Source organism: Anomaloglossus baeobatrachus, chromosome 1 (genome assembly GCF_048569485.1).
Source record: "Anomaloglossus baeobatrachus isolate aAnoBae1 chromosome 1, aAnoBae1.hap1, whole genome shotgun sequence".
In the NCBI taxonomy this organism is placed as follows: domain Eukaryota; kingdom Metazoa; phylum Chordata; class Amphibia; order Anura; family Aromobatidae; genus Anomaloglossus; species Anomaloglossus baeobatrachus.
This window is the reverse complement of record NC_134353.1, coordinates 119,202,262-119,219,170: the sequence shown is the minus strand read 5'-3', so window position 1 is coordinate 119,219,170 and position 16,909 is coordinate 119,202,262. Positions and strand designations below refer to the sequence as shown.

Genomic DNA, 16,909 nt, shown 5'->3' with positions numbered 1-16,909 from the left:
GAACAGCTAATTTGCTGTCTCCAGTGCCAGATATTGGGAGCTACTTTGTAAGGCTAGGTTCACATTTCCGCCAAATTGTATCAGTCACAATTCGCGGCTCTCGTAAACAACGGCATCCGTTTGGCGGATGCCGTTGTTTCCCATAGGCTTGTATTAGTGGTGGCTTGCGACCGATGACCTTGCGTTGCATCCGCTGTGTGGCATTCAGTTGTTTTTGGTCTGACCGCCGGGCAGGAACAACGCAGAATGTAAGGCTTTTTGAGTAATCAAAATTAACGCACCGCGCAGGAATCCGTTGCAATCCGTCAAGCTTGTAATGTTTGTCTATGGTGCTGGATTCCGTCGTAATCCGCCATACGATGGAATCCAGCACTGGATTCTGTCATGCTCTACTGAGCATGCCCAGCATGTTTGGCACACCCACTGGGCTATCCCAAACACAAACGGATCATGACGGATCCGTCAAAAAAACGGACGCACAGCGGATGTAACGGAGGCGACGGATCAGTTTTTTCACAGGATTCCTGTGAACGGAATCCTGTGTAAGGCTAAGTTCACACTTCCGTTTTTTTGTATCAGTCACAATCCGTAGCCTTGAGGAATTACGGTATCCTGCAAAATATTTTGCAGGAATCCTGTTTTTCCCCATAGGCTTCTATTAGTGACGGATTGTAACTGATGATGCTGCGTTGCATTCCCTGCGTCGCGATCAGTCGTTTTTTAACTGACCGCCGGGCGGGAGCAACGCAGCATGTAACGTTTTTTGAGCAGCGCAATCCGTAGGATTTCGCTGCGCATGCGCCCGCTGGCTCCCCGCCCCCGTAACCAGGATAAACATCGGGTAACCAAGCAATGTGCTTTGGTTAGTTACCCGATATTTACAGTGGTTACGAGTGCAGGGAGCCCGCGCTGAGCTGGTATCCAAGATAAATATCGGGTAACCAAGTAAAAAGTGCTTTGCTTATACCCGATATTTACCCTGGATACAGTGTGCAAGGAGGCCGACACTTCACCACTCGGCTCCGCCCCCTCCCGCACTCCGCATGTGTACACTCAGACACACACTCACACACACACACACACTCACTTGTCCCCAGCCCTGCAGTCCCTGCGGCACTGACGTTCTCAGCTCCACGGCCCCACTCGGCTCTGCCCCCTCGTGCTCCACCCCCTCCCGCACTCCGCATGTACACACGCATGTAGACACACTCACACACACACACACACACACACACACACCTGTCCCCAGCCATGCAGACCGCGGCACTGACGTCCTCAGCTCCGCCCCCGAACTCCGCCCCCCGCACACAACGGAGTCCGACAAAGAAATTCTTTTCTTTTCTTTGTCACCGTTGTCATCCATTGTACAACGCATCAGTCACATGTGTCAAGCAACGCATGTGACTGATGCAAAACAACGGAAATGTGAACTTAGCCTAAAACACATCTGTTGCGTCAGTTGATATCTAAAACACGACGGATCCGTCGCTGACTGATTTACAACAACGGAAATGTGAACCTAGCCTAAGCCAACCCCCAAATTTTTTAAACAGGACAGAAAACTAGCTATTTCGTTTGTTTTTTGTTTTTTTTTTGTTTTTTACCAGCTCCTCTTTTTTAAAGCCTCTTTCACATGTCCGTGCAAAACACACACTGTTTGCACAGACCGTGGTGTAGGTGCGTATGTGTGCATGTATAAATGTGTGTGTTCAGCGTGTGCTGTCCATGTGCTATACGTCTGACATATGGATAGCACACGGACTGCATGAACTTGTATACTCACGTGTCCCCGGCTCTGCTATGTACGGCGCTGCTGCTCCACAGTCCACGGTGCAGAATATTCATGAGCATAATGAGCAGGCCTGGAAACAAGTGACAGCAGCGCTGGAGACAGATGAGTACAGAATATCATTTTATTTTGAAGACATGTGTTTTCTCCGGTACGGGTCACACTGATGTCACACGGATCACATCCGTGTGCGATCCATGTGCACGTAAACCCTTTTAGATAGAGACGTAGGTAGCCAGAGAGAGGACAGACCGCGCGAGATATACTTTACTCTAGTTTAGTGGATATACAGTATATGGTAGATTTGTCATATCAAAAAACCTATAGTGTGAACCTGGCACTTCCACCATATACTTATATTCGGTTCATATGGTTTCATATTAGAAGGCCTATAAAAAAATTGAAAAAATGAACGGATCGCAGTAAATTGTAGAGTTCTGAGCTTTTTTCAATTTGTGTCTGTAGCCGTGCAGGCCGAACCATCGATCCTGTAGTGTGGGTACTTTACGTACTTTATTTGTACTTGTCCCATTGTTTGGTTCTTTCTTGGCTCCATGTTTTAGACTTTTGGCCAGTGTTTGGGCCCTTCTATGTGACTAATGTGCTACTTTACCATCTCTTTATCATTTGTACGGTGTTCTGTGTTCACCTTTTTAAGGCCGTGCTCACATCAGCGGTATTTTTCCGCAAAACCGGATCAGTCACAAATGCATTTCAGTTCCATTCATTTCCAATGCAATTACTGCAAGATGCGGTCACATCCGTTTATACACAACCGCATGTGACCGCATCTTGCCGCGATTCCATAGGAAATGAATGGAACTGAGACCCATTTGTAACGGATCCGGTTTTGCGGCAGAATACCGCTGCTTTATATGCGTTTTTAACAATTTTTCTTTTTTTAATGAAGCTATATTTAACAAAATTTATTCTTTTAAGGATGTAATGCACTGTACATTTTATAGTGTGTCCGGTCTTGACATTAATACTGGTACTGGCCATGACACCACTATAGGCTGAATTTCTCCATGTGTATGTACCTCCATAGGTGTAGCAGAGCCAGGTTTGTCATTTGTTGCAATCCATAGGAATACTATGTACTGTAGTTCTCTATGCCCAGTATCTCTTGGCTCTGGGCTAACATAGTTTCTTGGCAAATGACAGACGCCCAGCGTGAATGGTTGGATGGCGTCTGTTTCATGTTTTGCTGTGAATGGGAACATCTTGCCAATTATAATTTTCCCAGGGAACAGGATAATGCGGGACGGCCGGACACTTTGTAGTCTCTGTGTATTGATGTCGCTGTGCCTTCTCTCTCTAGGCTATGAAAAGACAGACGACGTGTCTGAGAAGACCTCTCTCGCTGATCAAGAAGAAACCAGAACTATTTTTATCAACCAGCCTCAGCTCATAAAGTTCTGCAACAACCGAGTCAGGTAAGAGCCGAGCGGGTCGTTATTAGACCTGAGCACATGTACTCCGCTTTTATAAGGAGGCACGAGGGGCCTTAAAGCATGTTTCATTACCTTGAAACTGATGAGACCAAAACATAAAGTATGTTAGGAGGCTACATAATGTTTAATCACACTAATTAAGCTCTACTTAAATTAAATCTGTCAGCAGGATCCCCCCAACTATTAATATATTCATGTAGTTCCTTCAAAGACAAGTCCAGCAATACCTTTTACATGGTCAGTCCGTTCTTCCATTATGGATAAATTAAAAAATCAAAAAAGTCCGTGGAGCCTCTGTTAGGAGTCTCGACACAGAAACTAGCCAGATATCCCTCCGGGAAGGACCTAGCCAAGGGGTGGCTCTTTTTAGGAGACCACCATAGCCACCATATTAAGTGGCCCTTTTAGTCAATATCCAACTCTTTGACAAGTTTAAAGATATGACAAGGGAAATACCAAGGCCAGGTATCCATCCACAGACCGCTGTTTCGGGGTATTGCCCCTCATCAATGTGGAGTAGGATTCTGGCCAGGTGGGATTATGGATAAATTAGCATTTTAATTGATATGTAAATGAAGCTGAAAGCCTATGGTGGATTTAAAGCCTCAGTCACTCCAGCTCTATTCACCGCCTCCTGCTTGACTGACAGGAGCATGCGGCACTTGGCATAAAATAGAGCTGTAGTGTCAAAAGCTTCAGATCTACCATAGCCCTTCAGCCTCACTCACATATGAACTCAATGTTGATTTCTCAAAAACAGACTGGCCATGTAAAGGGATTGTTGGATTTATATTTGAAAGAAGTAAATGCACCTGTAATTAGTTTGGAGTATGAAATCCTGATGACAGATTGCATTGGAAAAGCAAATAAAAAAGAGCACTATGGAAAGGGATCTTTAATTACATGATCAGTTTTGTCTTGCTGCTAATTCAATACACACTGCTGCCATCAGGGAAAAGATGTATACCTTAAACATATGCAAATAGCCTCCTCAGAAGGAAGAGGGCTTGGTCTGGGGTATTGAATGTAGTAATCTAAGAAAAAGACTGATGACACTTCCTACCTTTCTAATGTGAACAGGTTCAAACTGAATATGAAATATAGTAACACAAAGGAGACGGTTGCACTCTGTAGTGCTAAAATATGTGGAACAATGAATATGGGAATGTAGACATGCATTACGGCTATGAAAAAATGTAAAAATTTAGATACTTGGCACACACAAATGGCCAGTTTTATGTGAGCCCCACAGCCGTTGGCTGCTGGGCTCACATAGCACAGAAAATTAACCAGTTTTAAGTTTTTACATATTTACATGCTTTATAGTAGTAATGCATGTCTGTATTCCCATATTTGTTGTTTCACATATGTTAGCACTGCAGAGTGCAACTGTCTCTTTTTTGTTGTTATATTTCATGTTCAGGTTGTCTCTGTTCACATTAGAAAGGTAGGATGTGCCATCAGTCTTTTTCTTAGATTACAGGGTTATGCCTTCTGATTGAGCATTTCTGCTCTTCAGCCTCAGGCGATTTTAATTCTCTATTTGCAGGTTCATGTCCGCCCATTTTTAACTCAGAGAGGCATTAGTTTGATTGGGACCCCACAAAAGAGGTTGGCTTGCTGTTGGGCTCACATAAAACTGGCCATTTTTGTGTGCTAAGTATCTCAATTTTTACATTTTTTTTTTTTCCATAGCAATATTGCTTTCCATATTCATTGTTCCACATATCTTAGCACTACAGAGTGTAACTGTCTCCTTTTTGTTATTGGATGTAGAAAATAGTCAATATCAATCCTTTAATGAACCTAGACAGATGACTTAAAATAAGAAGCCAAATCACAAACTCCATTTACAGACGTGTTTTGGGGTGTTGCCCCTCCTTAGTGCAAACATAAACATAGTTATTTTGCTGGCTGAAGGATGGCAATCTGGTAAAATATATAGATATATATTTTGTTTTACTTGTCAGTCTTTAGATAGCAGATGCCACATGTGCAAAGTGTACAGTGATGTGCAGGTCCATCAGATCATATTGATGAGTCAGTTCTCTCTGCAGAGCCAATTTAGATCGCTGTCTGGCTTGCCTGTCAAGAAAGAGCAATGTCTGTCGCATTATGACCGCTCAGATAAGCCTCCCATTACAGGAGAGGCTATATGCACAAGTAAACTGTACAATATTCATACATGTGTTTATACAAGTTCAGCAAAATTGTACAGTATTACCACTGTACTGTCCGGTAGGTTCAATATATTTCTACACGTGAAAGGGTCGCTGAGCGTTAGCCTATGGTCCACCCTGTGAGCTGACCTATGGTACAAATAATACTATGGTACAGGGGCAAACCCAATAGTAACTGTGTTAATATTACACACCTATTCTAAAAAGGGAATCTGTCACCAGGTTCTTGTCACCTAATCTGAGCACAGCTTAATGTAGAGACAGACTGATACCAGTATTGTATCACTTACTGGGCTGCTTAGTGTAGTTTTAATAGAATCGATGTTTTATCAGCAGAAGATTATCACTAGAGGACTAAGTAAACCCACTGCCATGTAGTCCTCAATATTCCTGAGCTCTGTATAACTCGCTCACAGAACAGATTGGTCACTTTTTGCCTATGCCGCTTGTACACCGAAGGCTGCCAATCAGTGGTGTGGGCGCGATTATACAGAGCTCAGCATTCAGAGAACAGCTAGACCTGCAGCAGAGAGAACAGAGATTTTATCAAAACTGCAGAAAGCAGCCCACTAAGTGACACATTAGTGGAATCTGGGCCTCTGCCCTTATATTATGCTGTTCTCAAATTTGGTAGTAAAACATTGTGGCAGATTCCCTTTAAAGTGTACTTTTATTTGTCACCAAATTTCACAAAGATGCATACGTTATTAAGTAATTTTACCTGATGAGGCTGGTGTACTTGTCCTGGAATTGCAGGCTGTATAATTCTTTTTAACTTATAATATCGACCCTCCAAGGCTGACTGCTCCTCAGTGTCCCTCCTCTCTGCTGCTGCTGGGATCACTCTCTGCTGCTGCTGGGGTCACTCTCTGCTGCTGCTGGGATCACTCTTTGCTGCTGCTGGGATCACTCTTTGGTGCTGCTGGGATCACTCTTTGGTGCTGCTGGGATCACTCTTTGGTGCTGCTGGGATCACTCTTTGGTGCTGCTGGGATCACTCTTTGGTGCTGCTGGGATCACTCTTTGGTGCTGCTGGGATCACTCTTTGGTGCTGCTGGGGTCACTCTTTGGTGCTGCTGGGGATCACTCTTTGGTGCTGCTGGGATCAATCTTTGGTGCTGTTGGGGGTCACTCTTTGGTGCTGCTGGGATCACTCTCTGGTGCTGCTGGGATCACTCTCTGGTGCTGCTGGGGTCACTCTCTGGTGCTGCTGGGGTCACTCTCTGGTGCTGCTGGGGTCACTCTCTGGTGCTGCTGGGGTCACTCTCTGGTGCTGCTGGGGTCACTCTCTGGTGCTGCTGGGGTCACTCTCTGGTGCTGCTGGGGTCACTCTCTGGTGCTGCTGGGGTCACTCTCTGGTGCTGCTGGGGTCACTCTCTGGTGCTGCTGGGGTCACTCTCTGGTGCTGCTGGGGTCACTCTCTGGTGCTGCTGGGGTCCCTCTCTGGTGCTGCTGGGGTCCCTCTCTGGTGCTGCTGGGGTCCCTCTCTGGTGCTGCTGGGGTCACTCTCTGGTGCTGCTGGGGTCCCTCTCTGGTGCTGCTGGGGTCACCCTCTGGTGCTGCTGCTGGGGTCACTCTCTGGTGCTGCTGCTGGGGTCACTCTCTGGTGCTGCTGCTGGGGTCACTCTCTGTTGCTGCTGGGGTCACTCTCTGTTGCTGCTGGGGTCACTCTCTGTTGCTGCTGGGGTCACTCTCTGTTGCTGCTGGGGTCACTCTCTGTTGCTGCTGCTGCTGGGGTCACTCTCTGTTGCTGCTGCTGCTGGGGTCACTCTCTGTTGCTGCTGCTGCTGGGGTCACTCTCTGTTGCTGCTGCTGCTGGGGTCACTCTCTGTTGCTGCTGCTGCTGGGGTCACTCTCTGTTGCTGCTGCTGCTGGGGTCACTCTCTGGTGCTGCTGCTGGGGTCACTCTCTGGTGCTGCTGCTGGGGTCACTCTCTGTTGCTGCTGGGGTCACTCTCTGTTGCTGCTGGGGTCACTCTCTGTTGCTGCTGGGGTCACTCTCTGTTGCTGCTGGGGTCACTCTCTGTTGCTGCTGGGGTCACTCTCTGTTGCTGCTGCTGCTGGGGTCACTCTCTGTTGCTGCTGCTGCTGGGGTCACTCTCTGTTGCTGCTGCTGCTGGGGTCACTCTCTGTTGCTGCTGCTGCTGGGGTCACTCTCTGTTGCTGCTGCTGCTGGGGTCACTCTCTGTTGCTGCTGCTGCTGGGGTCACTCTCTGTTGCTGCTGCTGCTGGGGTCACTCTCTGTTGCTGCTGCTGGGGTCACTCTCTGTTGCTGCTGCTGGGGTCACTCTCTGTTGCTGCTGCTGGGGTCACTCTCTGTTGCTGCTGCTGGGGTCACTCTCTGTTGCTGCTGCTGGGGTCACTCTCTGTTGCTGCTGCTGGGGTCACTCTCTGTTGCTGCTGCTGGGGTCACTCTCTGGTGCTGCTGCTGCTGGGGTCACTCTCTGGTGCTGCTGCTGCTGGGGTCACTCTCTGGTGCTGCTGCTGCTGGGGTCACTCTCTGGTGCTGCTGCTGCTGGGGTCACTTTCTGTTGCTGCTGCTGCTGGGGTCACTTTCTGTTGCTGCTGCTGCTCGGGTCACTCTCTGTTGCTGCTGCTGCTCGGGTCACTCTCTGTTGCTGCTGCTGCTGCTGGGGTCACTCTCTGTTGCTGCTGCTGGGGTTACTCTCTGTTGCTGCTGCTGCTGGGGTCACTCTCTTTTGCTGCTGCTGCTGGGGTCACTCTCTGTTGCTGCTGCTGCTGGGGTCACTCTCTGTTGCTGCTGCTGCTGCTGGGGTCACTCTCTGTTGCTGCTGCTGCTGCTGGGGTCACTCTCTGTTGTTGCTGCTGCTGCTGGGGTCACTCTCTGTTGCTGTTGCTGCTGCTGGGGTCACTCTCTGTTGCTGTTGCTGCTGCTGGGGTCACTCTCTGTTGCTGTTGCTGCTGCTGGGGTCACTCTCTGTTGCTGCTGCTGCTGCTGCTGGGGTCACTCTCTGTTGCTGCTGCTGCTGCTGGGGTCACTCTCTGTTGCTGCTGCTGCTGCTGGGGTCTCTCTCTGCTGCTGGGGTCACTCTCTGCTCAGTACAAGCTGCAGCTATATGCCTGGGTGGACGGTCACTGAATACACATGGACGCTCTCACTCTTTAGCTAGACATACGTCAATATAAAGATGATAGTCATTCTGAGATGGAATTGCAAAGTGAGTACACCAGCTTCCTCGGGTCTGCAAGCTACAGTGCATTGTGTGCAATTTATCAAATGTAGGGATTGATTGACTTAAAGCAAAAACTAAATGATGCTTTTCTTCATGAAGTGATCTCAGCTTGGATACAGTATGCACCAAGGGCAGCAGAGGAATCGGATGATGGAGTCCTAGTGACCCTTTGTGATCAGTCCTGGGTGACCGCATTCCCCATGAGTAGCGCTAGATGTGAATTTAGTGCAGTATATATGCATAGTCTGTATTATTTCATGGTTGGCTCCTTGCAGACAGGCTGATGAATCACGGTCTGTAATCTCCGAGCGGAGAACAGTGTGCGCCCCGTGAAATAATAATAAATACTGGAAAGAGAACATCTGCATTGACGCTGAAATTCTGCTGTTTTCTCCTGTGTTTTCCAGCACTGCAAAATACAACCCCTTCACATTTCTGCCAAGATTTCTATACTCGCAGTTCAGGAGAGCAGCCAACTCGTTTTTCCTGTTCATTGCCTTGCTCCAGGTAAGAGACATATTGTGAGCCATCAGCTGAAGGCATTGTATGGATTGGTGGTGGTATGGTTCACACCGAGGACTGTCCTCTGCCAAAAATCTACCTATCCACTGATGAAGGAACCTGGTGATGTTCCTGCCTAAAATCAAAGTCCCCTAGAAGTCAAAGGTGTCTCTTGTCAATAGCTGGATGAGGCCTGGTGTGGCCATGTGAGCCCCTCCGTTACTGAGGGATATCCATCTTTCGAGAGAATTTTTTTTTTTTAATACTTTCCTGCAAATTAATAAATATAAATATTATACATGTACCCATGCAGGCACACCTGTGGAAGTGAAATACACTCCTATGCCTCTGGAACTCCAAATTAATAAGATTTGTTTTACAAGCGCTTGGGAAATCAATATACCACACGCTTTGCACTGAACGTTTCTGTTTATTACATCATGTGACCAGTTTATATAGCGTCATAGACAAAGGAAAAATTGGCTCCAATTTATGAGCCAATAGGAACAAAAAAGGGCATGAACAGAAATGTGAAACTTTCCCTCCCAACAGTATAAGGGCTCTTTTCCACTTGCGATTTTCATGTGCGATCCGATAAAACATCAGATCGCACTCGAACCAGTGTTAATCAATGAGGCAGTGTCCTCTTTCCTGTTATTTCTCTATATGAATTGTGTTCTCGGTGCAGTCGCAGCATGCTGCGTTTTGCAGCGAGTCTCGGCTCACGCACCCCCATACAAGCCTATGGGAGCATGTGAAATATCGCCCAGCACTCGCATGTTCTGAGACTACAGACAGCGGAGGAGATGGGGAGAAAGTGCTCCCTCCCCCTTCTCCGCAGCTGTGATACAATTGCAATATTGCATCACAGTCACATGACCCTCGGCTGACGCCCGCAGCAGAGGGTCATTAGTAGGGATGATCGAATACCTCAATTATTCGGCTTCGAAAATATTTGACGTATAGGTCGCCGCAATGCGAATATACAATGCGCAATGTAAGTTTACGGGAAGCCCGAATAGTTCCGAATAGTTGTTGTTTGGGTATCCCATAGTCTTATATTGCGCATCAAATATTCTCGAATAGTCGTATAGCAGCGACCTATTCGGAAAATATTCGCAAAGCCGAATATTTGAGGTATTCAATTATCACTAGTCATCAGCATATCATTTCTGTAGCTCTTGCATCGGAAGCGGTACGCAACTGGAAAAGAGCCCTTAGCTGAACCCTATGGCATCACTAGCTATAAGACAGGGTGGACATTATAGGAACAAAATGGATTCTGTTCTCACACGTGCGTATGCACACACACACTATACAAGTTTGGTATTGATATCATCGTACTGATCTAGCAAATCATGTCACCTGGCCATTTTCTAATGAACAGTGAACATTGTAAAAATGAACCCCAAGAAAGAATGGTGGGATTGCAGTTCTTAATCTCATTTGTATCATTTTCTTCCTGTTTTCCAGTAATTTATTAAAAAAAAAAATTATATATATATATATATATATATATATATATATATATATATATATATATATATATATATATATATATATATATATATATATATATATATATATATATATATAAAAAATTATATAGTGTGTGTATTTATGTGAATACATTATCCCTGCTGCAGGATCATTTCGTATCACATGCCAGCAATTCATATGAGCTTATCTTTATTATTCAGAAGCTGATATTAATGTCAGGGATTGAAAACAATCTTTGTATTATATTTCACGTCATGATGTCCTTAGCTTGTGGCACCAGTTACTATTCATTCGTTTTGCATGGATAGCTCTCTGTTTTGGCAAACACAGTAACCAAACAGGTTTTACCCACACTATAATTGATTTAGGCGCTTTTCTTTTTCGCTCTATTGGGAGACCCAGACAATTGGGTGTATAGGCTATGCCTCCGGAGGCCGCACAAAGTACTACACTTAAAAGTGTTAGGCCCCTCCCCTTCTGCCAATACACCCCCCGTGCTCCCACGGGCTGCTCAGTTTTTTGCTTTGTGCGAAGGAGGTCAGACACGCACAGCACAGCTCCACAGATTAGTCAGCAGCAGCTGCTGACTAGGTCGGATGGAAGAAAAGTGGGCCCATATAGGGCCCCCAGCATGCTCCCTTCTCACCCCACTTTTGTCGGCGGTGTTGTTAAGGTTGAGGTATCCATTGCGGGTACGGCGGCTGGAGCCCACATGCTGCTTTCCTTCCCCATCCCCCTTAGGGCTCTGGGTGAAGTGGGATCTTATCGGTCTCCAGGCACTGAGACCGGGCTTCATCCACAACTCCTGTGGAGCCTGATGGATAGGAGCCGATACCGTTCAGGGACATGGCCCTGCATCTTAAAGGTACTCTGTATCCCTATGGGGACCGCGCATGGCATCACCTCAGCTTTGCTGGGTGTGCTAGTGCACCGGGGACCGCGGCGCTGACCGGGTCTATATGTGCCATTACACACTCAGCGTCGCTGCCACGGGACACTGCGGCGCGGCTGGGACTTGTAGTTCGCCGGGGACTTTCACGCGACCGCGCTTTTACGGCGGCCGCGTTTATTACTACAGTCCCCGGCTTCATTGCGGCCTAGTTTCCCTTTTTTTTTCTCCCGCCCTCAGCCCTGACAGGCAGGGGAAGGGCGGGACGCTGCACGGAGCGAGCAGCAATGAGGGCTGGAGTATGATTTACATGCTCCACTCCCCTCACTGTACACAGTATGAGCGCCCGTTTCGCGCTCTTTCTAGGCCACGCCCACAGCTTCCTCAGCTCGTCAGGACGCCGCAGCCATTCCTGTCAGCTCCACCGACGCTGCAGAGAGGGACATGGCACTGCCATTCGGCCTGGCAACAGCCCCACGGGTTTTCACCAAGGTTATGGCTACTGTAGTAGCGGTCCTCCATTCTCAGGGTCACTCGGTGATCCCGTACTTGGACGATCTGTTGATCAAGGCACCCTCTCTAGAGGCATGCCAACACAGCCTCGACGCTACCCTGGAGACTCTCCAGAGTTTCGGGTGGATCATCAATTTTCCAAAGTCAAATCTGACACCGGCCCAATCGCTCACATACCTTGGCATGGAGTTTCATACCCTCTCAGCGATAGTGAAGCTTCCGCTGATCAAGCAGCGGTCACTACAGACAGGGGTACAATCTCTCCTTCAAGGCCAGTCACACCCCTTGAGGCGCCTCATGCACTTCCTGGGGAAGATGGTGGCAGCAATGGAAGCAGTCCCTTTCGCGCAGTTTCACCTGCGTCCTCTTCAATGGGACATCCTACGCAAATGGGACAGGAAGCCGACGTCCCTCGACAGGACCGTCTCCCTCTCTCAGGCGACCAAAGCTTCCCTTCGGTGGTGGCTTCTTCCCACTTCATTGTCGAAGGGGAAATCCTTCCTACCCCCATCCTGGGAAGTAGTCACGACGGACGCAAGTCTGTCAGGGTGGGGAGCGGTTTTTTCTCCACCACAGGACTCAGGGTACGTGGACCCGGCAAGAGTCCTCGCTTCAGATCAATGTTCTGGAAATTCGGGCAGTGTATCTTGCCCTGAAAGCGTTCCAGCAGTGGCTGGAAGGCAAGCAGATCCGAATTCAGTCGGACAAATCTACAGCGGTGGCATACATCAACCACCAAGGCGGCACACGCAGTCGACAAGCCTTCCAGGAAGTCCGGCGGATTTTGATGTGGGTGGAAGCCACGGCCTCCACCATATCCGCAGTTCACATCCCAGGCGTGGAAAACTGGGAAGCAGATTATCTCAGTCGCCAGGGCATGGACGCAGGGGAATGGTCCCTTCACCCGGACGTGTTTCAGGAGATCTGTTGCCGCTGGGGGGTGCCGGACGTCGACCTCATGGCGTCCCGGCACAACAACAAGGTACCAACGTTCATGGCACGGTCTCAAGATCCCAGAGCTCTGGCGGCAGACGCCTTAGTTCAGGATCGGTCGCAGTTTCAGCTCCCTTATGTGTTTCCTCCGCTGGCACTGTTGCCCAGAGTGTTACGCAAGATCAGGGACGACTGCCGCCGCGCCATCCTCGTCGCTCCAGACTGGCCGAGAAGGTCGTGGTACCCGGATCTGTGGCATCTCACGGTCGGCCAACCGTGGGCACTACCAGACCGACCAGACTTGCTGTCTCAAGGGCCGTTTTTCCATCTGAATTCTGCGGCCCTCAACCTGACTGTGTGGCCACTGAGTCCTGGATCCTAGCGTCTTCAGGGTTATCTCAAGAAGTCATTGCCACTATGAGACAGGCTAGGAAACCAACGTCCGCCAAGATTTATCACAGGACGTGGAAAATTTTCCTGTCGTGGTGCTCTGCTCGGGGTTTTTCTCCCTGGCCATTTGCATTACCTACTTTTCTGTCCTTCCTTCAATCTGGACGGGAAAAGGGTTTGTCGCTCGGTTCCCTTAAGGGACAAGTCTCAGCGCTCTCTGTTTTTTCAGAAGCGCCTAGCCAGACTTCCACAGGTACGCACGTTCCTGCAGGGAGTTTATCACATCGTTCCACCTTACAAGCGGCCGTTAGAACCCTGGGATCTAAACAGGGTGCTGATGGTTCTTCAGAAACCACCATTCGAGCCAATGAGAGATATTTCTCTCTCACGCCTTTCGCAGAAAGTGGTTTTTCTAGTAGCAGTCACTTCACTTCGGAGAGTGTCTGAGCTAGCAGCGTTGTCGTGCAAAGCCCCTTTTCTGGTTTTTCACCAGGACAAGGTGGTTCTACGTCCGGTTCCGGAGTTTCTCCCTAAGGTGGTATCCCCCTTTCATCTCAATCAGGATATTTCCTTACCCTCTATTTATCCTCATCCAGTTCACCAATGTGAAAAGGATTTGCACTTGTTAGATCTGGTGAGAGCACTCAGACTCTACATTTCTCGTACGGCGCCCCTGCGCCGCTCGGATGCACTCTTTGTCCTTGTCGCTGGCCAGCGTAAAGGGTCACAGGCTTCCAAATCAACCCTGGCTCGGTGGATCAAGGAGCCAATTATCGAAGCTTACCGTTCGGCTGGGCTTCCGGTTCCCTCAGGGCTGAAGGCCCATTCTACCAGAGCCGTGGGAGCGTCCTGGGCTTTGAGGCACCAGGCTGCGGCTCAACAGGTGTGTCAGGCGGCTACCTGGTCGAGCCTGCACATTTTCACGAAGCACTATCAGGTGCATACCTATGCTGCGGCGGATGCCAGCCTAGGTGGACGAGTCCTTCAGGCGGCGGTTGCCCACCTGTAGGAAAGGGCCGTTTTACGGCTCTCTTACGAGGTATTATTTTACCCACCCAGGGACTGCTTTTGGATGTCCCAATTGTCTGGGTCTCCCAATAGAGCGAAAAAGAAGAAGGGAATTTTGTTTACTTACCGTAAATTCCTTTTCTTCTAGCTCTAATTGGGAGACCCAGGACCCGCCCCTGTTTTTTTGTGTACACATGTTGTTCATGTTGAATGGTTTCAGTTCTCCGAGTTTCCTTCGGATTGAAGTTAAACCAGTTTATAATTATTTTTTCCTCCTTCTTGCTTTTGCACCAAAACTGAGCAGCCCGTGGGAGCACGGGGGGTGTATTGGCAGAAGGGGAGGGGCCTAACACTTTTAAGTGTAGTACTTTGTGCGGCCTCCGGAGGCATAGCCTATACACCCAATTGTCTGGGTCTCCCAATTAGAGCTAGAAGAAAAGGAATTTACGGTAAGTAAACAAAATTCCCTTCTTTTTTGTCAGGCTTTTCTTTGTATTCCCATGCCTATTGAGGTGACACTTGTGAGCCACCTTCTAGGGTGAAGAACTGAAGGGTTCTTCAGTCAGTAGAGACTTAAAGGGATCCTCTCTCAACAAATGCTATTTACCTGCAGATTTAAGAGTGATTGCAGGTGAATAACTTTTAAACCATGTCTGAATGACTTACTGGAGCAGCGGTTACAGGGAGAAAATTAAGTTATGTTCTCCCTGCAGCCACTCGCATACAGGCATTGGGGGCGCAGGGAGGTGTATGGTTCAGTGAACGTTGCATAATCTGCACCCACTCTATACTGCAGACTATCAATCAACATGAGAGGGAATACTGTGCAGTGTGCGATGACAGTAACCCTTTCCTTCACCACCCCACTGACTTTAAGCAGGTGAATATTTAAAGTGAAAATGAGCTTCTGTCTTTCTTAGGAGAATATCTGTTTGCGCAGAATTATTGGGCAACTATTTGTGTTATTACACATCTACAATCTTGGCTGAAAGTGTTGACGCCCTTGACATTGTCCCAGAAAAAAGTATTTCTCCCAGAAAATTATTGCAAATACACATTTTTGTTATACACATGTTCATTACTGCTGTGTGTATTGGAGCAACACAAAAAACAAACAGGAAAAAAAGACAAATTGGACATAAGGTCACAAAAAACTCCAAAAATGAGTCTGACTACATTTTTAGCACCCTCCACTTAATAGTTGGTTGCACACAAGTGAGTTTGAATGAGCATCACATACTTGAAACAAAGTCGTTTACCCAAAATTTTGGATAGATGTGTGTCTATCTCTTTCCCGGCCTGTCTCTTTCCCGGCCTGTCTCTTTCCCGGCCTGTCTCTTTCCCGGCCTGTCTCTTTCCCGGCCTGTCTCTTTCCCGGCCTGTCTCTTTCCCGGCCTGTCTCTTTCCCGGCCTGTCTCTTTCCCGGCCTGTCTCTTTCCCGGCCTGTCTCTTTCCCGGCCTGTCTCTTTCCCGGCCTGTCTCTTTCCCGGCCTGTCTCTTTCCCGGCCTGTCTCTTTCCCGGCCTGTCTCTTTCCTGGCCTGTCTCTTTCCCGGCCTGTCTCTTTCCCGGCCTGTCTCTTTCCCGGCCTGTCTCTTTCCCGGCCTGTCTCTTTCCCGGCATCTTATTACCTCACACATAAGCTTCTTATACGAACAGTTTATTTTGTTCCTATAGCAACCACTGACAGTTGCTATTAATAGCCTGTAGCTCCCACCTCCATTCAGTTTAATGGAGGCAGGATTTTGGAGAGTAACTGTAAAGCGCGGGGTTACATTTTCCTGTTAAAACATAGTCTATGACGTTCCCTGAGTCACAGGAGGCGTCTGTGCAAAATTTCATGATTGTAAATGCAACGGTGCGGATTCCTTTAGCGGACATACATACACATACATACACACATACACTCAGCTTTATATATAAATAAAAATAAATAAATATTTTTAATAACAATCATAAGTCTCCCATTCATGGAGGCCGTCATATTCTTAATCTGGTAACATCAAACTTTTTGGGTAGCACCAACACCTCCCAGACCCTGCTCAGAGAAGAGACTTCTCCTTCACTGTAAAACTCCCACTTAATGAGGGCCAACAAGATCTCCATTAGTTTGTCATGTGAGGAAGTGGCCATGTCATCATTATTTCATCTTTATGGCCTTTATTGGCAGCGGAGCAGTGTAGGCTTCAATGCATGCAATCATGCTTCAAAAAAAAAAAAAAAATCATGGTTTTCTAGAAAGATGCAGACTTTTTCCTATACCATTACCACTGCTTGAAGAATGCGTCTTCTAAAATCTTGCAGTAGGTTTGAGAGTTGATTTTGAGTCCATCTTCAACCTAAAAATTACCAACCCACTCACCACTAATATTACCAGCCTATAGCCGCACCTACCTCGCTGGTATCGAAGTTGAAGTGGAGGTCTGTGCCCATTAGTGATCAAGCCATCTGGTCTATCAAGTCACTCCCACCTCATCAGTCCATAAAACGTTTGAGTAATGTGTCTTCAGATATTTCTGGGCCCATCTGACGTTTCCAGTGCTGTGTCTTGCTCAGGGGTG

At 47.8% G+C, this 16,909-nt stretch overlaps 1 protein-coding gene across 5 annotated transcripts in view; it reads left to right on the top strand.

Moving 5' to 3' along the window:
* Nucleotides 1–16,909, top strand: part of ATP8A1 (ATPase phospholipid transporting 8A1) — a 324,895-nt gene that overhangs the window by 43,099 nt on the left and 264,887 nt on the right. For all 5 annotated transcript variants that reach the window (XM_075347005.1, XM_075347007.1, XM_075347004.1 and 2 more), the window contains exons 3-4: nucleotides 3,111–3,225; nucleotides 9,024–9,123. In XM_075347005.1, coding sequence (XP_075203120.1) covers nucleotides 3,111–3,225; nucleotides 9,024–9,123 — 215 coding nt within the window. The remainder of the gene's footprint in view (nucleotides 1–3,110; nucleotides 3,226–9,023; nucleotides 9,124–16,909) is intronic.